This window comes from Haematobia irritans, chromosome 1, assembly GCF_050003625.1.
Source record: "Haematobia irritans isolate KBUSLIRL chromosome 1, ASM5000362v1, whole genome shotgun sequence".
NCBI lineage: Eukaryota > Metazoa > Arthropoda > Insecta > Diptera > Muscidae > Haematobia > Haematobia irritans.
This window is the reverse complement of record NC_134397.1, coordinates 97,819,112-97,844,814: the sequence shown is the minus strand read 5'-3', so window position 1 is coordinate 97,844,814 and position 25,703 is coordinate 97,819,112. Positions and strand designations below refer to the sequence as shown.

General features: G+C 36.6%; 2 protein-coding genes across 2 annotated transcripts; both read left to right on the top strand.

The window, feature by feature from the left end:
- The first annotated feature begins 610 nt into the window (after positions 1-610).
- Positions 611-7,810, top strand: LOC142228843 (uncharacterized). Its single transcript, XM_075299366.1, has 4 exons — positions 611-2,975; positions 7,190-7,226; positions 7,290-7,481; positions 7,525-7,810. The coding sequence occupies exons 1-4, from the start codon at positions 611-613 to the stop codon at positions 7,808-7,810; spliced, it is 2,880 nt and encodes a 959-aa protein (XP_075155481.1).
- LOC142221471 (uncharacterized) lies at positions 7,339-9,630 on the top strand. The gene is made up of 2 exons (XM_075291222.1): positions 7,339-7,855; positions 8,992-9,630. Exon 2 carries the CDS (start codon positions 9,097-9,099, stop codon positions 9,604-9,606), a length of 510 nt encoding a protein of 169 aa, XP_075147337.1. The 5' UTR covers positions 7,339-7,855; positions 8,992-9,096; the 3' UTR covers positions 9,607-9,630.
- Positions 9,631-25,703: the final 16,073 nt, after the last annotated feature.

Sequence of the window (25,703 nt, the reverse complement as noted above, 5' to 3'; positions counted from 1 at the left end):
TTTGATGATGAGAACTTAATGTTTATATTTAATAACATTTGCAATTGTTTGAATGTGACTAATCTGAATATAAAATCAATTTATCGGGTTAAGAACATCAAAAACAAACGCAATAATAGCGATGCACCAATAGTGGTTAAACTTAATTCGCCGTATGAGAAAAATTTCTTAATACGTTCAGTTATAAAGTACAAAAATGTAAACAAGTCGAAACTGTGTTTAAGACATATTGGATTTGGTGGTGATGCTGATATTCCAATATACATAAACGAAAATCTCACACCATACAATCACAAGATACTTATGGAAGCAATTAAACTAAAGAAAAATAAACTATTAAATGCTGCCTATACAATCCGGGGAATTGTTCATGTTAGGAAACCACATAACGAAGAGCTTTTTCGTGTTGACAATTATGAACAACTTCAGAAAATACTTCAATAATTACACCAATCTATTTATAAAAAATAATCCATCATTGTATTTAAGTCTTATATATTTTAAAATTACTCTTATTTCATTTATACACATTTCATCAGTTTTTTTTTTTAAATTGCCACATATTTCAAAACATATATATTTTTACAATGCTTATTTATGATTCACACTAATGCTAGAAGAAGTAAAGGGGCTAAGTTCTCAATTGACTCTATTCTTACTTGTAAAGATGATGAACACGAATAGTAATTTGAGGTGTTCGAAAGACAATATATACGCAATGATAAGAATACTATCGAAACGCTGTCGAGGTTTTACGGTAATCCATATTAATGCGCAGAGTCTTATAAGTAAATTGGATGAATTTCGATTCATTTTTTGTGACTCTGGTATTGATGCTATATGTGTCTCGGAGACATGGTTTAGAAAGGAATTTACTGATGGTTTTTTACAATTAGACGGATATAGTTTACATAGGGCCGACAGAGAGAAACATGCGGGAGGTGCTGCGATCTATATTAGATCCAATATAAATGCTAGGATTATAGCGAGATCGTCATCAGGGTCAGACATGGAATATCTATTTCTAGATGTATGGAACAAGGGCCAACACATGCTACTGGGAACTACTTATCGACCAAACAGACGTATAGATATTAAACCATACCTTGACACTTTGAGACCTCTTTCCCTATCATACAGTGACATTATTATAGCCGGTGATTTTAATTCGGATTTGTTGGTTGAGAAGACAATGATTGATGAGTTTAACTCTTTGGGACTCTACTCGGTAAATGATAATTTTCCTACACACTTTTCTCGTAGAAGCACATTACTTGACTTATTCTTGATTAATTCACCCAATAAATTCTTGCTGTATGATCAGCTCTCCACTGCTTTATTCTCTAAGCATGACGTAATTTTTCTTGATTATGATTTTCATTTACAAAACTGTGAAAAGACTTTTAAGTACAGGGACTTCAGAAAAGTGGACTTGAGGGCTCTACTTGCGGAGGCATCTGGTATTTCGTGGGATGTGGTTTACGATCTATATACGGTTGACAGCAAGGTCGAATATCTCGAACACAACATCGAATATCTTTTTAATAGGCATGTGCCTCTAAGGACCAAAACAAGGAAGCCTATGTCTCAGCCTTGGATGAACAATGATATTTTGCAGCTTATGATAAGGAGGGACTCTGCGTACAGACGTTGGAAGCGTTATAGGACTGATCGTCATAGGGAAATTTACCGGGAATTAAGAAACCAGGTTGTGAGTTCCGCTCGGATGCTAAAATCTGACTATTACGCAGAAAGATTTACTTCTGCGGTTAGCTCCAAAAGTCGGTGGAATGAGATAAAGAAAATTGGGCTAGGGACTACTAGTCTCGATGCCTCATTACCTTCAGATCTCAATGAATTAAATCTCAAGTTCACCAACATTGATATCCCGTGTACTAGTGTCGAGGACTATGATATATACGTTGAGTCAAATTTCAATGACGTATCTACATATTTGGAAGACTCATTCGAATTTTACGAAATGACGCAAAACGAGGTCTTCCAAGCAGTGAACTCTGTGAGATCTACATCCAGTGGTCCGGATGATGTGAACCCTAAATTTCTGAGAATGATCATACCGGGAATTCTCCCTTTTGTCACACACCTTTTCAACTACATTCTAATGACGTCAATTTTCCCATCGAGCTGGAAAAGGGCACGAATAGTACCTATACCCAAGCAGGGGGGTGAATATCGACCAATAGCTATATTGTCTGTACTGTCGAAGGTTTTTGAAAAGTTGCTTCATGAACAAATCAATGCCTTTGTTATCCAGAATAATCTTCTGACTGATAGACAGAGCGGATTCAGAGCTGGACGAAGTTGTGTAAGTGTACTTCTGGACGTTGCCGAAAATATTCGATCAATCATTGATAGGAATGATTTGTGTTTTTTGGTCCTTCTGGACCACTCAAAAGCGTTTGACACTGTGAGCCATGATATATTGATACGAAAGCTTAGACGTTGCTTTGGCTTTGGCGAGTTTTCAACAAAGCTCATGAAATCATACCTGTCTAGTAGGATGCAATCTGTCTCCGTTGATGGCCTTAGCTCAGAACTCTTGACCATTTCTCGTGGCGTTCCGCAGGGCTCTGTTTTGGGGCCCTTGCTTTTTTCTCTTTATATTAATGATATTGTTAATGTGCCTATTGGTTGCGATATTCAGATTTATGCTGATGATGTTCAACTCAGTTTTTCCAGTCCTATTTGCAATTTGAATTCGTGTGTTGAAGATATTAATCGAAACTTGAAACTCATAAGTAACTGGGCCAAGGCGAATGGTCTTAAATTGAATCCGAAGAAAACGAAGTGTATTGCTATATCGCGACGAGGAATCGATCTTGAAAACATCACACCGATACGTGTTGATGATGAAAATGTGGAATATGTGACTCATAGTAGAAATCTTGGAGTCATATTTGATAACAGACTGTCCTGGAATAGACACATTGATGCTACCGTCGGTTCTATATATGGTATGTTACGTACCCTTTGGCGAATTCAATATTTTATACCAGAACACATACGCCATACGATAGCGCATTGTTATCTTCTTTCGAAACTATTATATTGTTGTGAAATCTACGCAAGTTGTGACGCTGCACATCGAGAGAAGCTCAGGATTGTCACTAACGATATTGTGCGTTTTGTATATGGTGTAAGGAGATATACGAGCGTGACTCAGCTGATAAAACCCTTTTTCGGTATGGATTTCGGGAACCTTCTTAAGTTTCGATGCCTTTTAACATTGCATAGGATAACGTACTCTGCAGAACCGAGATATCTATATGATAGGCTCGTTTTTTCAAGATCCACGAGATTAAACATGATTACGCCGATAAGACACAAATATATATATATATATATATATATATATATATATATATATATATATATATATATATATATATATATATATATATATATATATATATATATATATATATATATATATATATATATATATATATATATATATATATATATATATATATATATATATATATATATATATATATATATATATATATATATATATATATATATATATATATATATATATATATATATATATATATATATATATATATATATATATATATATATATATATATATATTCTTTTTCTCTATCTTTTTTAATTAATTTACTTTGTTCATATAAACTCTCTACATATATATTTTTTTTTGTTGTCTTTTTATTGTATTTTCTTTTTTTTTTATTTCTAATACATATAACATATTAATATCAACAAAGAATTGCACTCAAAATGTAGTAAAGGCGTTATTACCTATTAGATAGTACTACTTATAAGTTTATACTTTTTGTACTATCATGGATTTCTAATAAATAAATAAATAAATAAATATTATTTTTTAACAATCTCTCCGTATATCAAAACAACGCGATTCCAACTAAAAAAACAACCGACGCGCAAATATATCGATTACACCCACGCGCAAACACATCGATTACGATGACAGGTATCGATTACAGGTAGACAATAGAAATTTAGGAAAATTTCCTATATTCTAACAAGTGTGTTTCCTTAAGTTTTGAAAGGATTGCATACTTCTTAGTACGAATGAACTAAAATATTTTTCTATGCCAAGTGTTGTTCGTATGTATGAAAAACTTTCTATTATAAAGGAAATCGCAATTATCATTTTATAAGAAATTTTACTAATTTTGAAGAAACTTGGTTTTAGTTCGGTTTTTGTTTATTTTTACGAATGCTTTGTTATCGGTGAATAAAATTTTCTTTTTCAGTTGTAAATTCTTATACCCAGCGATGAAAATAGTATGAGTAAAATTCCATGCCTTATTCTAGTTAATGAACTATTCCTAACTGCTTACAGTTTAGGATTTTTTTACTGAAACGAGTAAATTTTATTATTTTTCACAAAAATTTACCTTAATGGAAATAAAATGGATAAACTATATTGATGAAAAATTTTTCCTTTAGTTTCGAAGGCACTGTTTTCTGGGTGTACAAATCACGCCACTTGTACGCGGATACAGTTATTACAGAAATTACCACCGATATATGCAGCCTTTTTTTGATTTTTTTTGTTCTTTTATTTGCACTTAGGTCACTTTGTGTCACATTATTATAACTATAGTTCCAACCGTATTTTCAATATCACTCATACACACACATTCCGATTTTGATTTTTCTTTGGTTGGCGCACTGTTTTCCCTCCCATCCTCTGACAGTGATGTTCAAAGGACGGTTGGGTTTGTCATGTGCGGCCGAATATGGCTTTAATTTTTATGGGCTTTAGCGCCATCCGTTTGTGGAAAGTCTCAGACGTATGATGAATATTGTTATCCATCCCTGGCAAAAACAAACATATGTTTTTGTTGGGGATTGGAATCAAATTTCGTGATGGCTGGGAAGTGAAGAAGATTATGGCGAATGCAGCGTCGATAATGGAGGTTTTGGAGCGTCAGATTATTCTGAGTTTGGATGCTGAGAAGAGTGGTTGGCGCGACAAAGAGAAAAAAAGAAATAGAAAAATTGTGATTTTTGACAGCATTTTATTTGATAAATTTATCAATCTTATAATACGAAAAAAGATATGAACATAGACCAAGGAAGGTATAGACATCTCAAGTGAATTCACCATGGTTTTGTTTATTTGCAGAGCGCAGTCATTCCACTCAATTGCGCAGTCAAGTGACTCAATTTCTTTTTGGAAAACGAGAATTACCGTACAAATCAGCCAATTTGCATTACAAAAAAGGTGTGAATGGATAAAATTTTATAAGCTTTTACAATATTTTGTGTTTCATCAAGACAACAAAGGAAAGAAAACAAAAATAAAGCCAAATTAAAAAATCACTCAATTGCAGACGAAAAAGAGCCCTCTACGGTGTGCAGACAAACTACAGCTCTGTGAATTCATTTGAGATGTCTTATATTTAATTGGTCTATGATATGAACACAAACAATTATGTATAAACAATAATATAAAACAGTTTTGTTTGAAAGTTTTTAACAAGCTATGGAACGATATTACAAAGTTTTATGTTGAAGCAAATTGTGTTCTTTTTAAATGAAACATTTTAACTGAAAATGAAGCAGAAGTTTTTAATATACAAGCTTAATATACGCTTAAAAGACTAATTATTGTAAAAAGCCTGAAAAGGAAGAAAAGAAAAAGTCAACATTAGTAAAATCGATAAAGAAATATATCACTAATGAGTCATAAAAACTTTCAGTAAAAGACCACTTGCCGGTTGTTGTCCACCTCCACTGCCATATTGCGTTTGACATCGACTCCAATCTTTCCCAGCTGGCGAATATTTGTTGCTCTCAGAAATTTTGTTGATTTTGGCTGCTGCATTAGCGCTGGTCAACCTACAGCGCCTCAGGTACCTCTGTTTCGTCTGTCGTCATACATTGGAATACTCGTACATTTGTTTGACTTAGACTGACGGACAGACAGGAGCTTCTGTAAATAAAATAAAGAAATCTAATAGTTATTTGATTTATGCCAGGTTTCTGTGTTAGCAAAAGGGAGTATTCATTAGCGCGGTTTTGTTTCGTTGCGCCTGGTTTGGGCATGATAAATAGTGTTTAGGCTGAGCTCACCCTAATACTAAGTTTAGAGTTAATAGGACTGGAAATGTGGGTCCACTTTTAACGCTCTTAATGTTTGTCCCCGCAGGAACAAGAAACAAGAGCTACATGAAAAAGGTTATATGTTTTATTTACGGAAGTTATATTTTGAAGTTACTAATACTTAAGTGATCTAGACGAACGGACGGAAAGGCATTAGACCGAAGAAAGGATTTCGTGAGGTCCTGACGAAATATTTGCGGATGCTGTCTGTGGAAGAATTTGAGCATGATTTGTTTATGAATTTAAAAATTGTTTTGATAAAGTACTTATCTTTTATGAATTGTTTTTTTTTTGTTGGAGAATAATTGTAAATTCTTGCCTTAATTGATCTTCTTCAATTTCATTATTCTAATTTATCTGAAAGAGAGAAAAAGGATAATAAAAATATGTTTATAATGTCGTTTGAAAAGGAATAATATTGATGTTAAATTATTAAATATGGAAGGCTAAAGAAGTTATAAGGGAAAATGTGATTTAAAAGACAGGTGAGTAGCAGTTAGGGTGTCCCGAATGGATGGGCCACAGGGACACCATGGTTGGGGAGGGTTAGGTCACGGCATGCTTTGGGAATCCGGCATGCCAGCAAACCAATATGAGTGGAAATTGTGTAAAATAATCTTACGATTTTTGATACGTACCTGTTGTTTCCATCAAAGGCTGGTTGTTTTTATTTATTTTTTTTGTCAGCTGCCAGAGGACTGAGTTGCCAATGAACCGCGCCCCACAGACTGAGCCAAAAGCCGGCGACACCGTTCAGCAACCAGCGTACGGCAACTCAGTTCCTCCCTCCAGATGGCGGTAGCCTCCGGGCTGTGACTATGTATAACAGCCTATTTCTGCTATCCGAATTCTAGTCTTCGTTCGCATACAAAACGAAAAACAGCTGATTTTGGTTTCTCTAAGGGGTATCTAAACGAAAATCGAAACGAAAGTCAATGCGAACGAAGACGTAACGTAAGCTCTAAAATTGGGTTTCTCTAACTCGATTCGTTCGCATTTTGTCGAACTGAAATGTCAAAACCACTCACTTGGTAAAGACCTTTCGTTTTGTGTAAATTGTTAGAAAAAAAAATGGACACAAAAAATAGCGAAGGTAAAATGTAAGTATAAAAACATATTTTTTAAGTAGATTAACGCTAAATATCAATTTTTAACTCGTTTAGTGCAAAAAAATCATCGACCCAGCAGCTGCAATACCTAGTCGAGTTTATGGAAAACAACCACAGCCTCGCAAGGGGTGCTCCAGTCTTTGGTGGCAGCAAAGAATCTGTTGAAGCGAAATGGGAATCTCTTACAGTCAAGCTGGCCGAAGAAAATACTGAACATCCAGCAATTATTGTTAAAGTCGTCGAAAGGTTCCTCCAGATATTTTTGTACTTAATCGATTCTATTGTAAAGAATGTCAACAAGTACACATGTGCAACTCTACAATCAATGTATTGTTGTTTTATTTTGTCACACTGTCACAGACAGTTGGTATAAGACCAGCACAAATAGGTGTCCAAGTAAATCACCCGTAATGGCCGTTGGCTATATAGGACCCCAAGGAATGGCTATAAATCACATGAGACCATCAATGTATCATGATAACATACGAAGTTTTAGGCCAAAATTATATCCGGCTGTGATCAATCAGGCTTTCGCTCCAGTTGCAAATATGGGCCCAAATATTAACATGCCATGAGTGCACCCAGTAAATTCAGCATTAATCAGTTCAACGAGATCCCAGGTGAGCACGACAACAACAACAGTTGCAAACGCAACCACAGCAACAGATGCAGCTTCAACAACTACTTAATCATCAGCAACATGCATAACACAGTGCAACACAAAATATCCGAACAAAAATTATTTATCCCAGCCGAAAGTGCTCTGTGAGAGAAGAAAAGTATTGTCTGGATTTTGCGAGATTGGTTGCCGTTCGTCTATTATGAGCCTCCAAAGTTTTTTCTCGAAGCACTTTTTGGAATTTTCGTATGACTATAGCTCGAAAACTGCTGTGAAGGGGGAGGGGGCTTAGACCCCCCATAACAGTTTTAGCCTCCCCCCAGAATTTGAAAACCTATTTACGATTTGTCATTGTTTTTATAAAAATTAAACAAGCACATACAACCGCTCAAAGTTAAACTAAAGACTCATGCACAATCGAATTCATTGGGTTGTGGTAGCCAGTTGCCGATGGCAATATATAGTTTTATTTCTCAACATTGTTTTCTAAATTGTGGGTTAGTTTCTTCATTATAAGTGAAGTGAAAATGTTCTGTTTGGGTTCGGAAGTGGTGCAAAATTGGTGGAGAAGCGATGAATGTAATATGAACTTGTCCTAGGACGAATGTCCACCGCTTCCACAGCCGTTGCAATGAATTTGCATCACTTCTGAGTGTGATCCGAATTCAGTGTTTTGAATGTGAATTAAAAAAGTTTGTGATATATAAATAATTTTTATATTTTTTATGATTTTTAAAGCATTCTAAAGCCTGTTTGAAACGTTTTCCTTGAATATTTTCAAAAATTATCGATTTTTCTATAAGGACTTTTGTGACAAAATTTGAATAATTTATAGAAAAATGTTAACTATTTTAATTTTAAGTCAAATTGTGTATTATATTTGTATACAAATTTCCTTATTTTTAGTTCATGTCATTAAAGAAAGCAAAAAATTATTCAAATAGGGCACTCACATTGGGCAAAATTTAACTAAATACAAACAAATTTTTATAAACTAAATTAAAGTTAAGTTGGCATTAGAGCCCCCTTTTTTGAGCGTAATAAATTTTCTTTTTCTTCGAAAAATATTTCTTTTTTGTGAAATCGGCGTGACAAACAAATACTGAATAATTTCTTTTTTATCATCTTTATTTGTAGACATGGGCCGACATGAAATCCAGAACCAAAAAAAAAATTGCTGAAAACAATTGAAGCTTGCTGCAAACCGGAGGTGACATTTTCAGCTCAAATACACTTACTCCGATGGAGGAACAAATTGACCGAATTTGCTGTTTATCTTCAGCTGCAGCTCCAAAAGGAAAAACATTTGGTGAGAGAACTGAAGAAGTAATTGATGATGCATTCCAAATCTGCTATGAGCAAATAGAAACACCGCCAAGGAAAAAAAAAGACGTTGCCGTTGTAACGCCAAATAGATTGGAGAGGTCACAAGAAGTAATCGTTACACCTGATGAAAGAAAAAGCGAAAAGAGACTACGAGAAGACGAAAATAACATGAGTTCAACATATAAAGAGAGAAAAAGCTTTGCAGATGAACAGTTGAATCTCATACGTTTGCAGTTAAAATCAAGCGAAGAATCTGTGTTAGCAGCAGAAGAAAATGCAAATGCGGCCAGAGAGATTTCAAATGCCGCAAAAGAAATCGCAATATGTGCAAAAGAAATGGCGATTTCCAATAAAATATTGGCCTCAGCAGCCGAAAAAATTGCTAATAGTGCGGAAAACTCTGTGAAAGTCATAAAGGAGTTATAATTGCGTTTAAAAGATTTTTTAGATAATGATTACCAATCTGGTCATTTGTAGTCTTAGATTGCTGTATTTATATTACTTTGTACTATAAACTTGAAGTTTATATATATTTTTAAAGGACTGTGTCAAAGTTCCTTATTAAATATTAAAAAAGCTAATAATTTTAATATTTAAATATTATTTAATATTAAAAATATTACAATTGACAAAAACTTATTAACTTTTTTGAATATTTACCACTTAAGTTTGCCAGAATGGCGAATTACAATGAAAGACTTTAAAGAAAAGAAAGCTTTCGAAAATCCCTTTTTTGTTTTTTATAAAAGAAATGTATAAACCATTATTTTATATAATTAATACATATGTTTTTTTATGTCAAATATGTATTTAATTTATGTACTTATTCATATTATAGATATAATAATTAATAATTTTAAAAACAAAATAAAAAATAAATAATATATTTAACAAAATGAAATTACACAAAAAAATATTACAAATCTAATGCTATTTGATTTCTTATAGTAGCTCCAATATTACTTTCCGATTCTCCACTGTGGTAGTCCTGAACTTGTTGATCTTCTGTGACAATCTCTGACAAATCGTTCAGTAGCTCAAAATTGAAGTGAATGCACATATTATGCAAAGCGCAGCATGCATTTAGTATTTTGCATGCCTTTTCGGGGCTGTAATGGAGACCTCTTGAACCCAGTACACAACGAAAACGATTTTTAAGTACGCCTATAGTGCGCTCCACCACATTTCGAGTGCTTGTATGTACTTTATTGTAGCGTTTTTCATAATCTGTGGTAGGATTCCTGTAGGGAGTCATCAGATAAGGGAGCATTTTGTAACCACTACCGCCTATAAAGTATTAACGATTTTCTATTTGATCAAATAAGAAAATCTAAGGTTAACTTTAGTAATATCTACACTGAAAAAATATTGTGAGGCCAAAGTTTTCTTGTCCTTAAAGCACGAATGCGATTTTTTGAGGATAAAGGACGCACATCTTTGATATATTTTTTTTCTTAATTCGATAAACATTTCTATAAAGTCGTTTTGTCCTTATAATTAAGTGATTCCACTTAACTATGAGTTTCTCTACATGGAAGCAATTTTGTTTGACTAAGGTCGTCTTGGCTTTGATAATTCGAAAAAAATCTTCAAAATAATGAAATGGTATTTAAATTTAAGTTGTATATTGACTAAAAACCTAAGAAGAAAATATGGGATACTTTATAGCAATATTTTTTATTGAAGTCGGGTCTTAAGTTGTGTTAAACACGGTTTTAAAGGACTTTGATAGCAAATTAATCCATAAGTTATTTATGCGTTTCTTTGACTCGGAATCAATAATTAGTATAAAGACAATCGATTGGCAACCCGGCAGACTTTTATTTCAGTGTATTGTGTGATTAATTCAAACATTTTTAATTCGAAACAAGTAAGGAAGCGAAGTCTGGAGTGACCATGAAAGTCTGAACACATAGTGGATATCACAGTAAAATTAAATAAAATGTTTAGCCAAAGTGAGTTTCTGCGTGAGCTACGTAGTATATCCGATATTGCTAGACTTTCTTCCTTACTTATTTTGCTTTACAGCTGTTACAAATTTACCCAAAATCCAAAAATTTCGTTTCCCTGCGTCGAACTCATTTTTCAATTGGTGATGAATAGCACTATACTCCCAAACAAAAGAATCATGGGTTGCACATGGATAACGTCCGTCAACAGCGAGAATTCGTAAATCATTATCACATATCTATTAAAAATAAAATGCCAATTAAAATTTGATTTGAAATTATTGGTAAAGTGTATTACGATCATTGCATTGATGCTGTAGAATCCCTTTCTGTTGTAGTATTAGGCTTTATCTTCGGTACTGGGTCCTTTGATTCTAATGTGGGTTCCATCCACACGTCCTATAACCCCCGGGAATCCACGTTTTATAAAGAATGACCGTTTTATGGAATCTTCGTCTTCTCGTTGCGGCATTTTTATCCACTTTGGGCAAACATGTTTCTCAAATAAGTTCAAACACTCCGAAATTGTACGACAAACTGTCGTATTGGCAGTAGAAGAAATTTTTTCATTTCCAATCGAATGTTGGTATCCTCCAGTGGCTAGGAATCCCAAAAATATTGCCAGTTTTACATCAATTCTTACTGCAGTGCAACGATAACTTGGTCTCCATTCCGATTGTAAAATGTCAATCAGAGCTTTAAAAATGTCTTTGGTGACGCGAAAATTACTAATAAATCTGGAATAATTAAAGTATTAACATATTTGTTCGTCAAAATGCACAGAATAAACATTGCTTATTTACCTGGCTGATGGCAATTCCGAGACATTAGATGCATCTCGTAGTTTTCTGCGTGGAATTTCAGCGGCTTCGCTATTTTCGCCATTCATAAAATATAGCGCAAATGAGACATTCATTGTGCCAAAAATTAAACACGGCACTCAAAAATAAACAAAACAACTACAATGCCAGATTGAGTTTTGATGACGTAACATGCCAAAAGAGTATGGTCGTTATACAGATGTTTCAAATTATTATGATATGGCAATATTAGCATTTGACATACGTTATCTCAACGTAAATCGTAACGTAAGTCATGCGAACGAACGAAAGGAAGTTACACCCTCACAAAAAATCGCTTCTGTAACATATACTCCCAAACATATTTTGCTTCAAGCATATACATTTTTGGGTATTGCCCAAACATTTATATGTTTGATCTCTTCCAATATATAATATGTTTGAAAGCACATTGGTCTAAACAATATATGTTTGGGTAGTCTAAGTTCCAAACATTTTGTATTTTTGCATCCAAATTCAATAATGTTGTCTTCCAAAAAACAATATGAACATATAATATGTTTGGAAACACTTTGCACCCAAAAATATTATATGCTTAAAAAAATTCTCCCAAACAATATTGTGCTCAAAATTTTATTTATTTATTTATATATTTACAATCATAATCAATTACGAAAATAAACAGGTAATATAGGTGCTAACAACATAGGTTTTCGACCTGAATGCTCAAAATTTTGTTTCTGCCTAATTGTATATTCCCCCACATCTTTCTCACTTCCGCGAGATTTTTTAGTTCTTAGCACCTTTTTCTGTAATACAAGCATTGTAGAAGAAATTATTCAATTTTATGAGTTTTTTATTTTAATTTTACCTTTTGCCGGACGGGGATTCGAACAGCGGACCAAACAGTTTGTAAGGATCAAAGAAGTAGCTGATCAATTGCCCAAGGAAAAATAAAATGTTAATTTTGTAATAACAAGCAACAACCACCAACTTAATTCAATATCGCTCCCTGTTAAATAGCGCTCCAAGCTACTAAACACATATATGTTTATAGGCTATTTCTAAATTAATATATGTTTGCATCCAAGCATATTATATTTACAAACATTTTATGTCCCAAACATAATATGTTCTAACATATTAACATATATGTCCCAAACATGTTATGCTAGTTTATGAACATTATATGCTTGCACTCAAAAATATTGTGTTTAAAAATTTGTGTTCCACACATATAATGTTTATAGCCAAACATATGAAAAACAGTCTTTTTCATCCGTGTAGTAACTTGGCGTAGTACAACTTCTCAATAGTGACGGCGCTTTCCCGACGAGTTTTTGATGTCGTATACGATTGTTTTCGACGTGGTGGGGATTCTCAGTAGTGCCGTCAAATTCAAAAAATGTTGGCAGGGACATAATTCACATTCAAATATACATATTTGTGTGTCTGTATATGTGGTTGGTGGTTACTGCTTGTTATTACAAAATTAACATTTTACATTCTATTACTGATATCCGAATTCTGCTGTTCGTTCGCATACAAAACGAAAATCAGGGTATCGACTGGAGTTATAAATTTGGGCAATGACTAAGAGTTAGGCCCAATTAGTCGACCTGTAGACGGGTCGACAGGTGGCGACAATTTGACAAGTCGAACCTTTTCCAAGGTAACGGCATCAAAAGGAGGTAATCCCTCACGAAAGAGATTCAAGGAAAGCAGAAATGCTTTGTTTATCCAAAAGAAATTAGGATCAGTCGACCCAAGCACGTTGTCGGCTAAACAAGCGATTCCTTAAAATGGGCTCAAGGAATTCTTGAGGCTGGAAAAAGGGAACGATCACCGGATGAACTGCCATCCTCCAAAAGGGATCAACGATCGTTTGCCTCAGTTGCTAAAGACAGCCTTGTGATGGCTATCATAAATAAAGGAGCATTTGACGGTATGGTTCCAAAGCAAAAATGGGGGGAAATTGAGAATGCTTTGTCTGGCGTCTACTCACAGGTGCTGGAAAAGTTTCCCGGCCCAGATCCTCGACACCAAGAGGCTGGTTGGTATCAAGCACGATTTAAGCTAGTCGCATTTGAGGACCAGAGGTCTATAGAATGTTTTAAAGCTGCTCTGATACTAATTGGTGAAGTTTGGGAAGGAGCTGCTCTAGAGTTAGTCGAGAAGAAAGACATACCGGCTAGACCAAGAGCACATGCGTGGATACCTGCAAACCCTCCTGACCCTGAATCTATTTTAAATAGACTGAAACAATGCAATCCAGATCTTCCAACAGCTGATTGGAAGGTTGGCCGTTTGGATGAAGTGGATGGGCCAAGACGGCATGCAGTGTTTATATTGAACACTCAGTCTTTGCCACATCTAGCAAAGTCTCAGGCCGTGTATGTTATCGCTTTCATTATATCCAAATGAAGGTGTATAAAAACGATCAGCTAAAGGATTCAGAAATGGACAAGCCTCTGTCTGAATCAGAAGTAAGCGGATCCTCTTGCGAAGTCGAGGGAGATACCAAAGTTGAAGACATGGATACCGTATGCGTGAGGAGGCTTCTACTGCCTCAGAACTCACCAAAGTTGAACCTATGGTTATTGCGAGAGTCACCGATATCTCTCAAGAGGACATTCTTGATGACTCGATTGAAGCGGCTGATGTGACGGTTGTTGAAAATCTCGATGGTCCTACGGATCCTCCAGATAAATCTCCATCATTGTAAGGCTGCATGTGCTGCCTTAAAAGTTCTCCTGATGAAAGCGGACATACCCATAGTTCTTATTCAAAACCATATGTTTATAGAAACAAAATATGTCAATTAAGTACTCCGGGGTTCAAACTATTGCAGTATACTGGTAATGATGTAATTCGAGCCTGTATAATTGCTAAAAACGAGCTTAACTTGTTTCTGCTTCCTTCAATGTGCAATGCAGACACTGTCTTTGCCAATTTAGAAATAGCCAAATGCAAATATTGGGTATCTTCGGTCTATATGGGACATGACAGGGAGATGCCTCCATGTGCCGTTAAGACCTTAGTTGAGGAGTCACTGAAAATAAAGACGAAACTCATTATGGGATGCGATGCGAATGCGCATCATAGTATTTGGGGAGGTAGTGATACTAATGCAAGGGGAGAGTCGCTAATAGAGTTTATTTTGCGTACTAATCTGGTAGTTTGCAACAAGGGAGATGCCCCAACCTTTGTCACTAAAAACAGGCAAGAGGTTTTGAACATCACCTTGGCCTCGCAAGAACTGAATGAAATGGTATCTGAGTGGCATGTTTTAAGTGAACACAGCTTCTCAGATCATCGCTACATCAGTTTAAAATTTGATGTTCATACCACCATGACCATAATTCCGCCAAATGTTAGGAAAGCTGACTGGAATAGGTATAGGGAATCGTTCAATATGATGATACCGGAAATACCAGAGACAAATATGAGCACTGTGCAAGTTATCGAACACGCAGTGGAGAGGATTACTAAGGCCTTCAACATTTCACTGAAAGCTGCATGCCCTAAAGGGAAGCCAAGGGGGGAAATCGACCACCATGGTGCTCTACGGAGTTAGGTAATATGAGGAAATCGTGCAGGAAGCTCTTTAACAAAGCAAAGTCCACCAGAGCTCCTGTGGATTGGGACGCTTACAAGAAGAATCTGAGAGGATACAAGCGAGAACTGAGAAAGGCTCAGCATAACTCTTGGAATGATTACTGCAGCAGCATTGAGAATACGTCCGAGGCTTCCAGACTACGGAAGGTAGCATCCACGAGCTCCGCTCCAGGTTTCATTAAAACATCGGAGGGCAATTGGACAACGTCCAGTGAGGAGACGCTGGAGGTACTATTGGACACACATTTTCCCGGAAATCAGACGGTTGAACCATGCACTGGCGGTGCCACAGTGGCTCAGCGGTCGTTTCCTATCGAGGAAATTGTATCAGAATCTAGAATAAAATGGGCGTTAAATAGCTTTGGATCATTAAAATCCCCCGGACCTGATGGAATACTCCGGCGGAGTTACAAGCGGTGGCTGACAGAAATATCCCCTGATTGTCGGCGATATATATAGGATGTATCAACTTAGCATATATTCCACGAAAGTGGAGGGAATCAAAAGTCGTTTTCATACCTAAAGCGGGAAAAGCCTCTCACTCGAATGCGAAGGATTTCCGACCAATCAGCTTATCATCATTCCTACTTAAGACTCTGGAGAGGATGATATATATTTATCTTAGAACTAGCGTCGATTCAAGTTTGCTCTCGAAACGACAACATGCATACTCGAAGGGCAGGTTACTGAGACCGCATTACATGAACTAGTCAGCTTTATTGAAAGCTCACTATCTGTCAAAGAATACACAATCGTGGCGTTTCTAGACATCGAAGGGGCGTTCAATAACGTCCATCCGAGCTCGATATTAAATGGACTGACAACTCTGAATGTTGATCCAGGTATACTTAGGTTGTTAGACGAACTTCTAAGGAAGAGACGCATTTTAGCCACACCAGGACAAGCAAACATACAAAGGTATGTGAACAGAGGCACTCCTCAAGGAGGAGTTCTATCACCTCTTCTTTGGAATGTTGCTATAAACGACCTTCTGGTTTCCCTAGAAAAAGAACGGATACAAGTGGTGGTATACGCAGATGATGTGGCGCTAGCAGTCAGGGGAAAATTCCCATGAACAGTTAGAGATATTATACAGAGAGCCCTCCGGATGACTGAGAAATGGGCGAAAGATAATGGTCTTGGGGTAAATCCTGCAAAGACAGAACAAGTCATGTACTGCAAAGATCGCAAAACTCCCACGGTTAGGCGTATTTCCTTAGGGGGTATTGAAATTCCCTTTAGGGAGTGTGCAAAATACCTTGGCGTTATTTTGGACAGGAAGCTGAACTTTAAGCTTAATATTGAAGAAAGGGCGAGGAAAGCAACGGTAGCTTTATACTCGTGCAAAAAGGCAATAGGGAAAAAGTGGGGACTAAAACCAAAAATTGTACATTGGCTATACACGGCAGTGGTTAGACCTATAATGCTATATGGTGTTGTAGTCTGGTGGCCGGCACTTCACCAACCGACAAGTTTAGACAAAGTTCAGCGTATGGCGTGCTTATGTATTTCAGGTGCATTCAGCAAGACAGGAACAAACTCCCTTAATGTCATACTGCATCTATTGCCTTTAGACATTTTGGCCAAATAGTCAGCTGCAACAACGGCTGTGCGGTTGCGCGAGCTATCGCTCGGAAAAAAGTTACGGTCACAGTTCGGTCCTCAAAATAATGCCAGATGTGCCTAACGTAGTGGATTACACTTTGGCGAGCCCACTTTTCGACAAAAAGTTTGAGACTCTAATTCCCAACAGTGAGGCGTGGTGTACACGGACCCCGGGGAATAAAAGATATATAGATTTCTACACTGATGGCTCCAAATTGGATGGCCAAGTGGTTTTCGGAGTATATTCTAAAGATCTGGAACTTCGAATAGCGAAAAGAGTACCTGATCACTGTAGTGTTTTTCAGGCTGAAATATTGGCAATAAGAGAGGTGGTGAATTGGCTGAAAAGTAATGTTCCAACAAATATTGGCATTAATATATACTCAGACAGTCAACCTGCAATAAAATCCTTGGACTCTGTGTTCCTCAACTCGAAAACGGCCATCGACTGCCGCAAATCTCTCAATGAGATGGCAGAGCAGCACAATATTCACCTAATATGGGTGCCTGGCCACAGGAACATACCGGGGAACTGCGAAGAAGATGAGCTAGCAAGGCTAGGAACTACCTTACATATTCCAGGGGAACTAGAATCTGTTGGTGTGCCTCTGGCTACCTGCAAGCTCTTACTGCGTGAGAAGGCTGTCATGATGACAAATGTTCGATGGGAGAATTGTAAGGGTTGTAACGACACGAAGTAACTATGGTCCCATTTAAACTTAAACCGCACACTAGATGTGCTAGTGTTCTCGAGACGCCAGATATCACTCCTGATATCTGCTATAACGGGTCGCTGCCTGATAGGCGATTTTGCAAAAACTATTGGTGCGAAGTATAATGACTATTGTATGAGCTGTCATGATGCGGAGGAAAAGGAATCAATAAAACACCTCTTGTGTGAGTGTCCTGCAATTTGTGTAAGGCGTAAGCAAATTTTAGGGGCATATAGCTTCAGATTACTAGCGGACCTGGAAAACGTTAACTTAAGCAGTCTGCTAATGTTTTTGGAACAATCTGGTTGGTTCAACAGAAGAAAATAATCGAGAAGGTTCAACGGTTAAAACTAGAAGTGCCCATATGTAATATTTACTTTTAGGTAATGTGGTATCACAATGGACTGAATAGTCTAAGTGAGCCTGAATCTTAATCGGGCTGCCACTTAAACATAACCTAACCTAAAATCAGCTGATTTCGGTTTCTCTAAGCTCTATCTAAACGACAAGTGAGACGAAAATCAATGCGAACGAAAACGTAACGTTACCACTAAAATTGGGTTTATCTAACTCCATTCGTTCGCATTTTGTCGAACAGAAATGTCAAATCCACTCACTTTGCACAAACCTTTCGTTTTGTGGAAAAAGGCATTCATAAATAGAGAAAAACTTTATAATTGTTAAATTGATTAACGCTTTTTGGTCCAAATATATGATAAAAGTGGTTTATATCGATCTATTTCTCTTTATAACCGCCATATAGCCTGATTAAAGGAAATTCTAAAACGAACAAATACATACATTTGAAATGAAACACTCATTAAAAGGAAAACCGAAACCTAATTATTACAGATATATAGAAATACAAATACATATCTCTCTGCGAGGGCTAGTTTCTTAAAAAAAATATTGAGCTAAAAATATCAACAATGAGAAAAATTTCAAAATAAACGGCGATGCCAGATTGAATTTTATGAAAAATAATTTTTAAAATGTATGGGCCTTTTTCTATTAATTGAAATAATTGAGATCTGGTAATAAAGGGTGGTTAAATTGTAAGGGCCGATGTTGAATGTGAACCACACCTAAACGCCAAGTTGTTTTCCCAATTTTATTTGACATTTCTCTATTTTAGACTTACTCAATTTGAACCATGGAGAGATACACAATCCAACAACGTGTTAAATGGTTCCAAGAAATGCCAACATTGGATGATCAATTTTCGAAGAAAATCATCTTCAGTGATGAGGCACATTTTCACCTCAGTGGATTCGTCAATAAACAGAATTGCCGCATTTGGGCGAATGAGAATCCAAGAGTGATTGTCGAAAAACCAATGCACCCACAAAGAGTGACTGCTTGGTGCGGTTTATGGGCTGGCGGCATCATCGGGCCGTATTTTTTCCAAAATGAGGCCGCTCAGGCAGTTACTGTGAATGGTGTTCGCTATCGTGAGATGATAACGAACTTTTTATGGCTCGAATTGGAAGATATGGATGTGGACGATATGTGGTTTCAGCAGGACGGTGCCACTTGCCACACAGCTAACGAAACAATGGCTCTTTTGCGCAACAAATTCAATGGCCGTGTTATGTCACGTAATGGCGATGTCAATGGCCGCCAAGATCATGTGATTTGAGACCGTTGGACTTTTTTCTTTGGGGTTATTTGAAAGAAAAGGTGTACGTCGATAAGCCAGCAACAATTCAAGAGCTAAAGGATGAGATAATTCGACACATTAACGGCATAGAACCTCCATTATGCCTCAGCGTCATCGAAAATTTGGACCATCGGATGAAGGTGTGCCACCGAGGTCGCGGCGCCCATTTGGCCAATATTTAGTTTAATTCAATTTTTTAACAAAAAAGAACATAAGAGTTAATTAAAAAGCAATTTCATATCGCTATCTTACTCAACAAAACATTTTAAGGATTTTGATTAGATTAGGTATATTGACGTACACTTGTCTTAATCCTTTTGTACTTCATCGTTTTAAGTAACTTCTTAAAAATATCAAGGCATCCAATTTTTTTATCAGATAAACGCGATCTTGTCATTTTGTCGACGTACCTTTTATCGATGCTTTTTTATGTTGCACCAATTCCATTTCACATGAACTCATTGTTCAAAGGGGGAAATTATCGTTTATTTCAGTTTTTGATGAAATTCTACTTCTTATAGTATACCTCATTTATAATAAATTCTTAGTCAAGTTGTACCATAAATGTTTATAAACTCAATTTGTCGGGTATAAAATTTTAGGGCCGTTTGCGCTGAATGAAGACTCCATTTTATTAATGAATAATGCTTAAAAGCCACAAATTTAAAAAATTGGAATTACTTTCTCGGGATCCCAAAAAATCTCGGGATTCAAAATAAAAAATTCCGGATTTATCCCGGGTGACAGTCCTAGTTCTCACCAAGCATGTTTTTGGGGTTTGAAATGTTTTCCCTTTATACTACGTTCGCACTAGACAAGAAATCCTCGAGGATTTTGGCCGAAATCCTCCTATATCTCAGTAGATGTGCAATAGGCAAATATCAGCTGGCTCGTAGGGGATTTCAACAAAATCACTTTCAAAACCCCCATTCTGCCTTGCACAACTGTGGTTTTAGTAATAAAAATGCGCTTTTTGCAACCCTGTCCCAATTTTCCTTGTAGATGAATGTGTGTGTGCGTGCGCACATACGGGTTTGTGTTTGTATTGAAATGTTTACAAACAGCTGTTAAATCCTCCAATCTACGAAATCTCGTTATTTTGCCAGTCCGAACACTCGATATTTATGGGTTTGAGATTTGTGATTAGGTGGGTTCACATTCCAAAATTGATTGGTTTTTTGAAGAAACTTGTGTTTTGGACTTGATTTTTATATGGGTAAAACGGCTCGTTTTGAAATACGTACAATCCCTTTACATTTCACATTTCAAACCCCAAAACATGCTTGGTGGGAACGCCGTATTATAACGAGTCGTTTTCCCCATACATAAAATCAAGTTCAAAACGCACGTTTTCCTCCTAAACACGTCAATTTTATAATGTAAACTTTCCTAATTTGGAATATTAAAACAATTTTCATAGAAAAAACGATAAACAAAGTCTTGGAAGAACATAGAGATGTAAAAATTACTTCAAAAATGTTTTCCTTTTGCGATCGCGGCATTTATTTGGATTTAGAGAAAATCGAGTTTCCATGGCAACCGTCAAATTAAAACATCTCAATTCGGAGTGAACGGTGAAATGTTTTGGAAAAACGAGTCAATGGAAACATAGCATATCCCTGACAACATTTTTTGAATTTGACGGCACTTCTGAGAATCCCCACCACGTTTAAAACAGCCGTATATGATATCCAAAACTAGTCGCAAAAGTGCCGTCACTATTGAGAAGTTGTATCACGTCAAGTTACTACAAAAAAGTATCGCATGAGTGCAATTATTATTTGCCTTTCCCTGCCAAAATTTTTGGAATTTGACGACGCTTCTGAGAATCCTCACAGGAGGAGTCATTCCATCATCTAAAAGAACTTTTATGTTCTGCTCCTGTCCTGGCATATCCTATTCCTGGTGAAAAATTTGTTTTGGATACAGATGCTAGCGCGTACGGAATTGGAGGTGTGTTGTCTCAACGGATAGATGATAATACTACGTTCGCACTAGACACGAAATAATCGTAAACGAGGATTTTGGCCGAAATCCTCCTAGATCTCAGTAGATTTGCAATAGGCAAATATCAGCTGGCTCGTAGAGGATTTCAACAAAATCTCTTTCAAAATCCCCTATACTGCCTTGTACAACTGTGGTTTTAGTACTAAAAATGCGCTTTTTGCAACCCTTCCTCAATTTTCCTTGTAGAGGAATGTGTGTGTGTACACACACGGGATTGTGTTTGTATTGATATATTTACAAACAGCTGTTAAATCCTCAAATCTACGAAATCTCGTTATTTTTGGTTCTAAATAGCGAGATTTCGTGTTAAGGTGGGTATTAAGTTCGAGTTTAGCCGCTAAAATCGTCATTTTTTCACGATTACTTTTCTTTAATAATCCATTTTAAGGAATACAAACTTTGTGAAAATTTGCTTTGGGCCATTCCCCATCAAGTTATAATAAAATTTGCTACAAATTTGTATAATATAGCCTTTTTCTTACTGATTTAGTTTTCACTTTAGCGATTTTAGCGGCTAAACTCAAACTTAATACTCACCTTTAAGTGCGAACGTGGTATAAAGAAAAGGTAATCGGATATTTCAGCCGAACGTTGTCTAAGCCCGAAAAGAATTGTTGCGTAACGAGAAAATACTTGTATGGACAGTTTTCACTTTAGCGATTTTAGCGGCTAAACTCAAACTTAATACTCACCTTTAAGTGCGAACGTAGTATAAAGAAAAGGTAATCGGATATTTCAGCCGAACGTTGTCTAAGCCCGAAAAGAATTGTTGCGTAACGAGAAAATACTTGTATGGACAGAATTTCTTGCTAAAAGAACTGATCATTCAGCTCTACGATGGTTGCTTCAATTAAAGAATCCAGTAGCTTAACTAGCACGTTGGATAGAAAGACTCTAAAGCTACGATTTCAGTATTGAGCATTGAAAAGATGGCAAACACGGCAAAGATGACGGCCTGCCACGCCGACCTTGTAATGTCGAATGCAAACACAGCTCGAAAGCTGAACATAAGGAAAAAATTGTTGATATCCGGCTGTTACACATAGAATCTGGACTGGACTGGCCAACAGAACAGCGCAAAGACCCAACCTTGAGGAAAAGTATTTCGGCAAAGGAAGAAGATAATAAACCTGGCAAGAAAGACATCACAGTCGAAAGTCCACTTATGAAATAATACTGGGCTGAATGGTACAGTCTAAGTCTGGTCAATGGAACCCTGCAACGTAAGTGGGAAAGTGAAGATGGCACTGGAACAATGGTCCCAGTGGAGGTCATCCGGGAATAAACAAAACTGGCGAGAAAGTGAAGCAACGATTTTTCTGGATTGGATGACAGAAATCGATTGCTGAATGGGTGGCAAATTGCGAGATGTGCATGAAGGCGAAAGGTCCAAGACGAAAAAGTAGAGGTCATATGCAAGAGTATAGGCCTGGAGCTCCATTTGAAAGAATAGCAATGGACATGGCCCTTTCCCAGTAAGTGATTCTGGAAACCGATATGTCCTTGTGGTCAGGAACTACTTCAACAAGTGGCCAGAAGTTTATGCCATTCCAAACCAAGAGGCGAAGGCGATTGTGGACGTAGTCGACAAGAACTGGATATGTCGCTACGGTGTGCCATCTGAGATACACTCAGACCAAGGAATAAATTTTGAATCGACCATATTCAAAGAAATGTGTGACTCCCTTGGTACCAAGAAGACTAGAACTATGTCATTGCATCCACAGTCTAATGGCATGGCAGAAAGGTTTAATCGCACTCTGGAAGAACATCTTCGAAAGGTGGTGGATAACGGCCAACGAAACTGGGACGAGCATATACCATAGTTATTGCAGTCCTATAGATCAGCCATACATGATTCTACGTCACGAACACAGGCCAAGTTGCCTGGAGATTTTATATTCGGCGCTACACCCAATGAGCTCGCCGTGGAAGAAAACAATAACGACATACAAAACACATTTGGTAAAGTTCACGAATCAGTGCGCAACAAAATAAAAATGGTCAGCAACAGGATGAAGGCGAGATATGATCGTGCAGCGAACACTGAGGGCTTTAAAGAAGGACAACTGGCTCTGCTATTCAACCCGCAACGAAAGAAAGGATTATGTCCTAAACTACAAACACAGTGGGAAGGCCCATATAAAGTTATCAAGAAGATCAATGATGTGGTATACCGCATTCAAAAGGATGACAGCCCTAGACCAAAGATGAAAGTTGTACACCTGGAACGATTGGCTCCTTACGGAACGGATTCTGTGCCTATTTGGGACGAACAGGCTTAAGAGGAATGCAGTGTTACGAATTAGATATTTCCAGATTTAAGTTTATTTAAATTAGTTTCCGTTAATTTAAAATTTCAAATTGTAACGATTAAATTACGTCATCACTTGTCAAAATCATCTCTTTATGTTCTAGTACTTCCCTAAACATGTTTTGTGTTCTTAGTTTCTCAGTCGTTCATTGTAAAGTAACCCCTTTTGTTATCTTCATTGCTTATTGTTATTGTTGTAGTAATATGAGCATAATCATCAGATAGTAGTAGAATAGTCTAGTTGTTTGTACGCAAAGAAGATAACCAGTTGCATATGTGCTAGATAAATATGTGTGCAATCTAGATTGTAGACTGCTCTAGAAAGTTGTAGGCAAGACTATGCGACAAAGTGATTGTAGACTACACTAGAAAGTTGAGGGCAAGACTATGAGCGACAAAGTGATAGCTCTAGATTGTTGTAGGCAAGATGAGCCAGAATGTTCAAATTCGTCATAACTCGGTATATAAACCCCTGACAGAGGGAGCTGTCAAGTCAGTCGTAAGCTAAAAGTAATATAGTACACATCGTAGAGCAAATAAGTGAAACCTATCGTTAAGCAAATAAATTGTAGATTGTCGTTATTTGAAAAGACTGTGTTTTAATTATCGAGTTATTAAACACGTAACAATATCAATACAAACACAAACCCGTATGTGTACACGCACATACACATTCATCTACAAGGAAAGTTGGGGCAGGTTTGCAAAAAGCGCATTTTTAGTACTAAAACCACAGATGTACAAGGCAGTATAGGAGATTTTGAGAGATTTTGTTGAAATCCTCTACAAGCCAGCTGATATTTGCCTATTGCAAATCTACTGAGATCTAGGAGGATTTCGGCCAAAATCCTCGTTTACGAGGATTTCGTGTCTATTGCGAACGTAGTATTATAACTGGAATAATTTATACATTTTTATTCAAATTAATAAACATGTAAACAATCGTATTTTACTTGACCACAGTGATTCTTTTACAACTATCTTAAAATGCACTCTGTCTAACAGTTTGAAGGGGCTCTTATTGGCGTCGCAACTAGCTTAAGGTGAGTATTAAGTTCGAGTTTAGCCGCTAATATCGCTAAAGTGAAAACTAAATCAGTAAGATAAATGAATGAAATTATATATATTTGTTGCATATTTTATTATAACTTGATGGGGAAAAGCCCAAAGCAAATTTTCACAAAGTTTGTATTCCTTAAAATGGACTATTAAAGAAAAGTAATCGTGAAAAAATGACGTTTTTAGCGGCTTAACTCGAACTTAATACCCACCTTTATTATAAATTATTTAAATAAAAACGAAAATGAAGTGCCGAAAATATAGTTATTACGCTTAAAATTGTGAAAGGTATATTGGTGAACACTTTTGGACTTTCCAAATCGAATAAAGTGATAGTTTTTCAGATATTTTTCCAGACACACTGCCTCCATCTGGAAAGCCGAAAATTGTTCACCAATATACCTTTCACAATTTTAAGTGTATACGCGCACTGGACAGTATTTCCCGCGCTGATGCCAGGAACGGACTTCGTACACAAAATGAACGGACTTCGTACACACGAGGTAGTTAGCTTTCCCCATAAAGGCCGGTACTACACTGAAAAAAATATTGCCGTGAGGTCAAAGATTTCATGCGAATGCAAATTTTGCTTAGCATAGAAGACGCATTTCTCTAATATAAAGCATTTTTCCTTGTCCAAAATCGATAAGCTTTTCAATGAAGTCGTATCGTCCTTATAATTAATAGCCCAATTCTGAATATTCCCTAGGGAATGTGTTCCCTGGGAATTCATTTTCCCCGGGAATAAAATCCTCCTATTCTAAACAGTAGGGGAAGGGAATAACATGGGAGAAACAA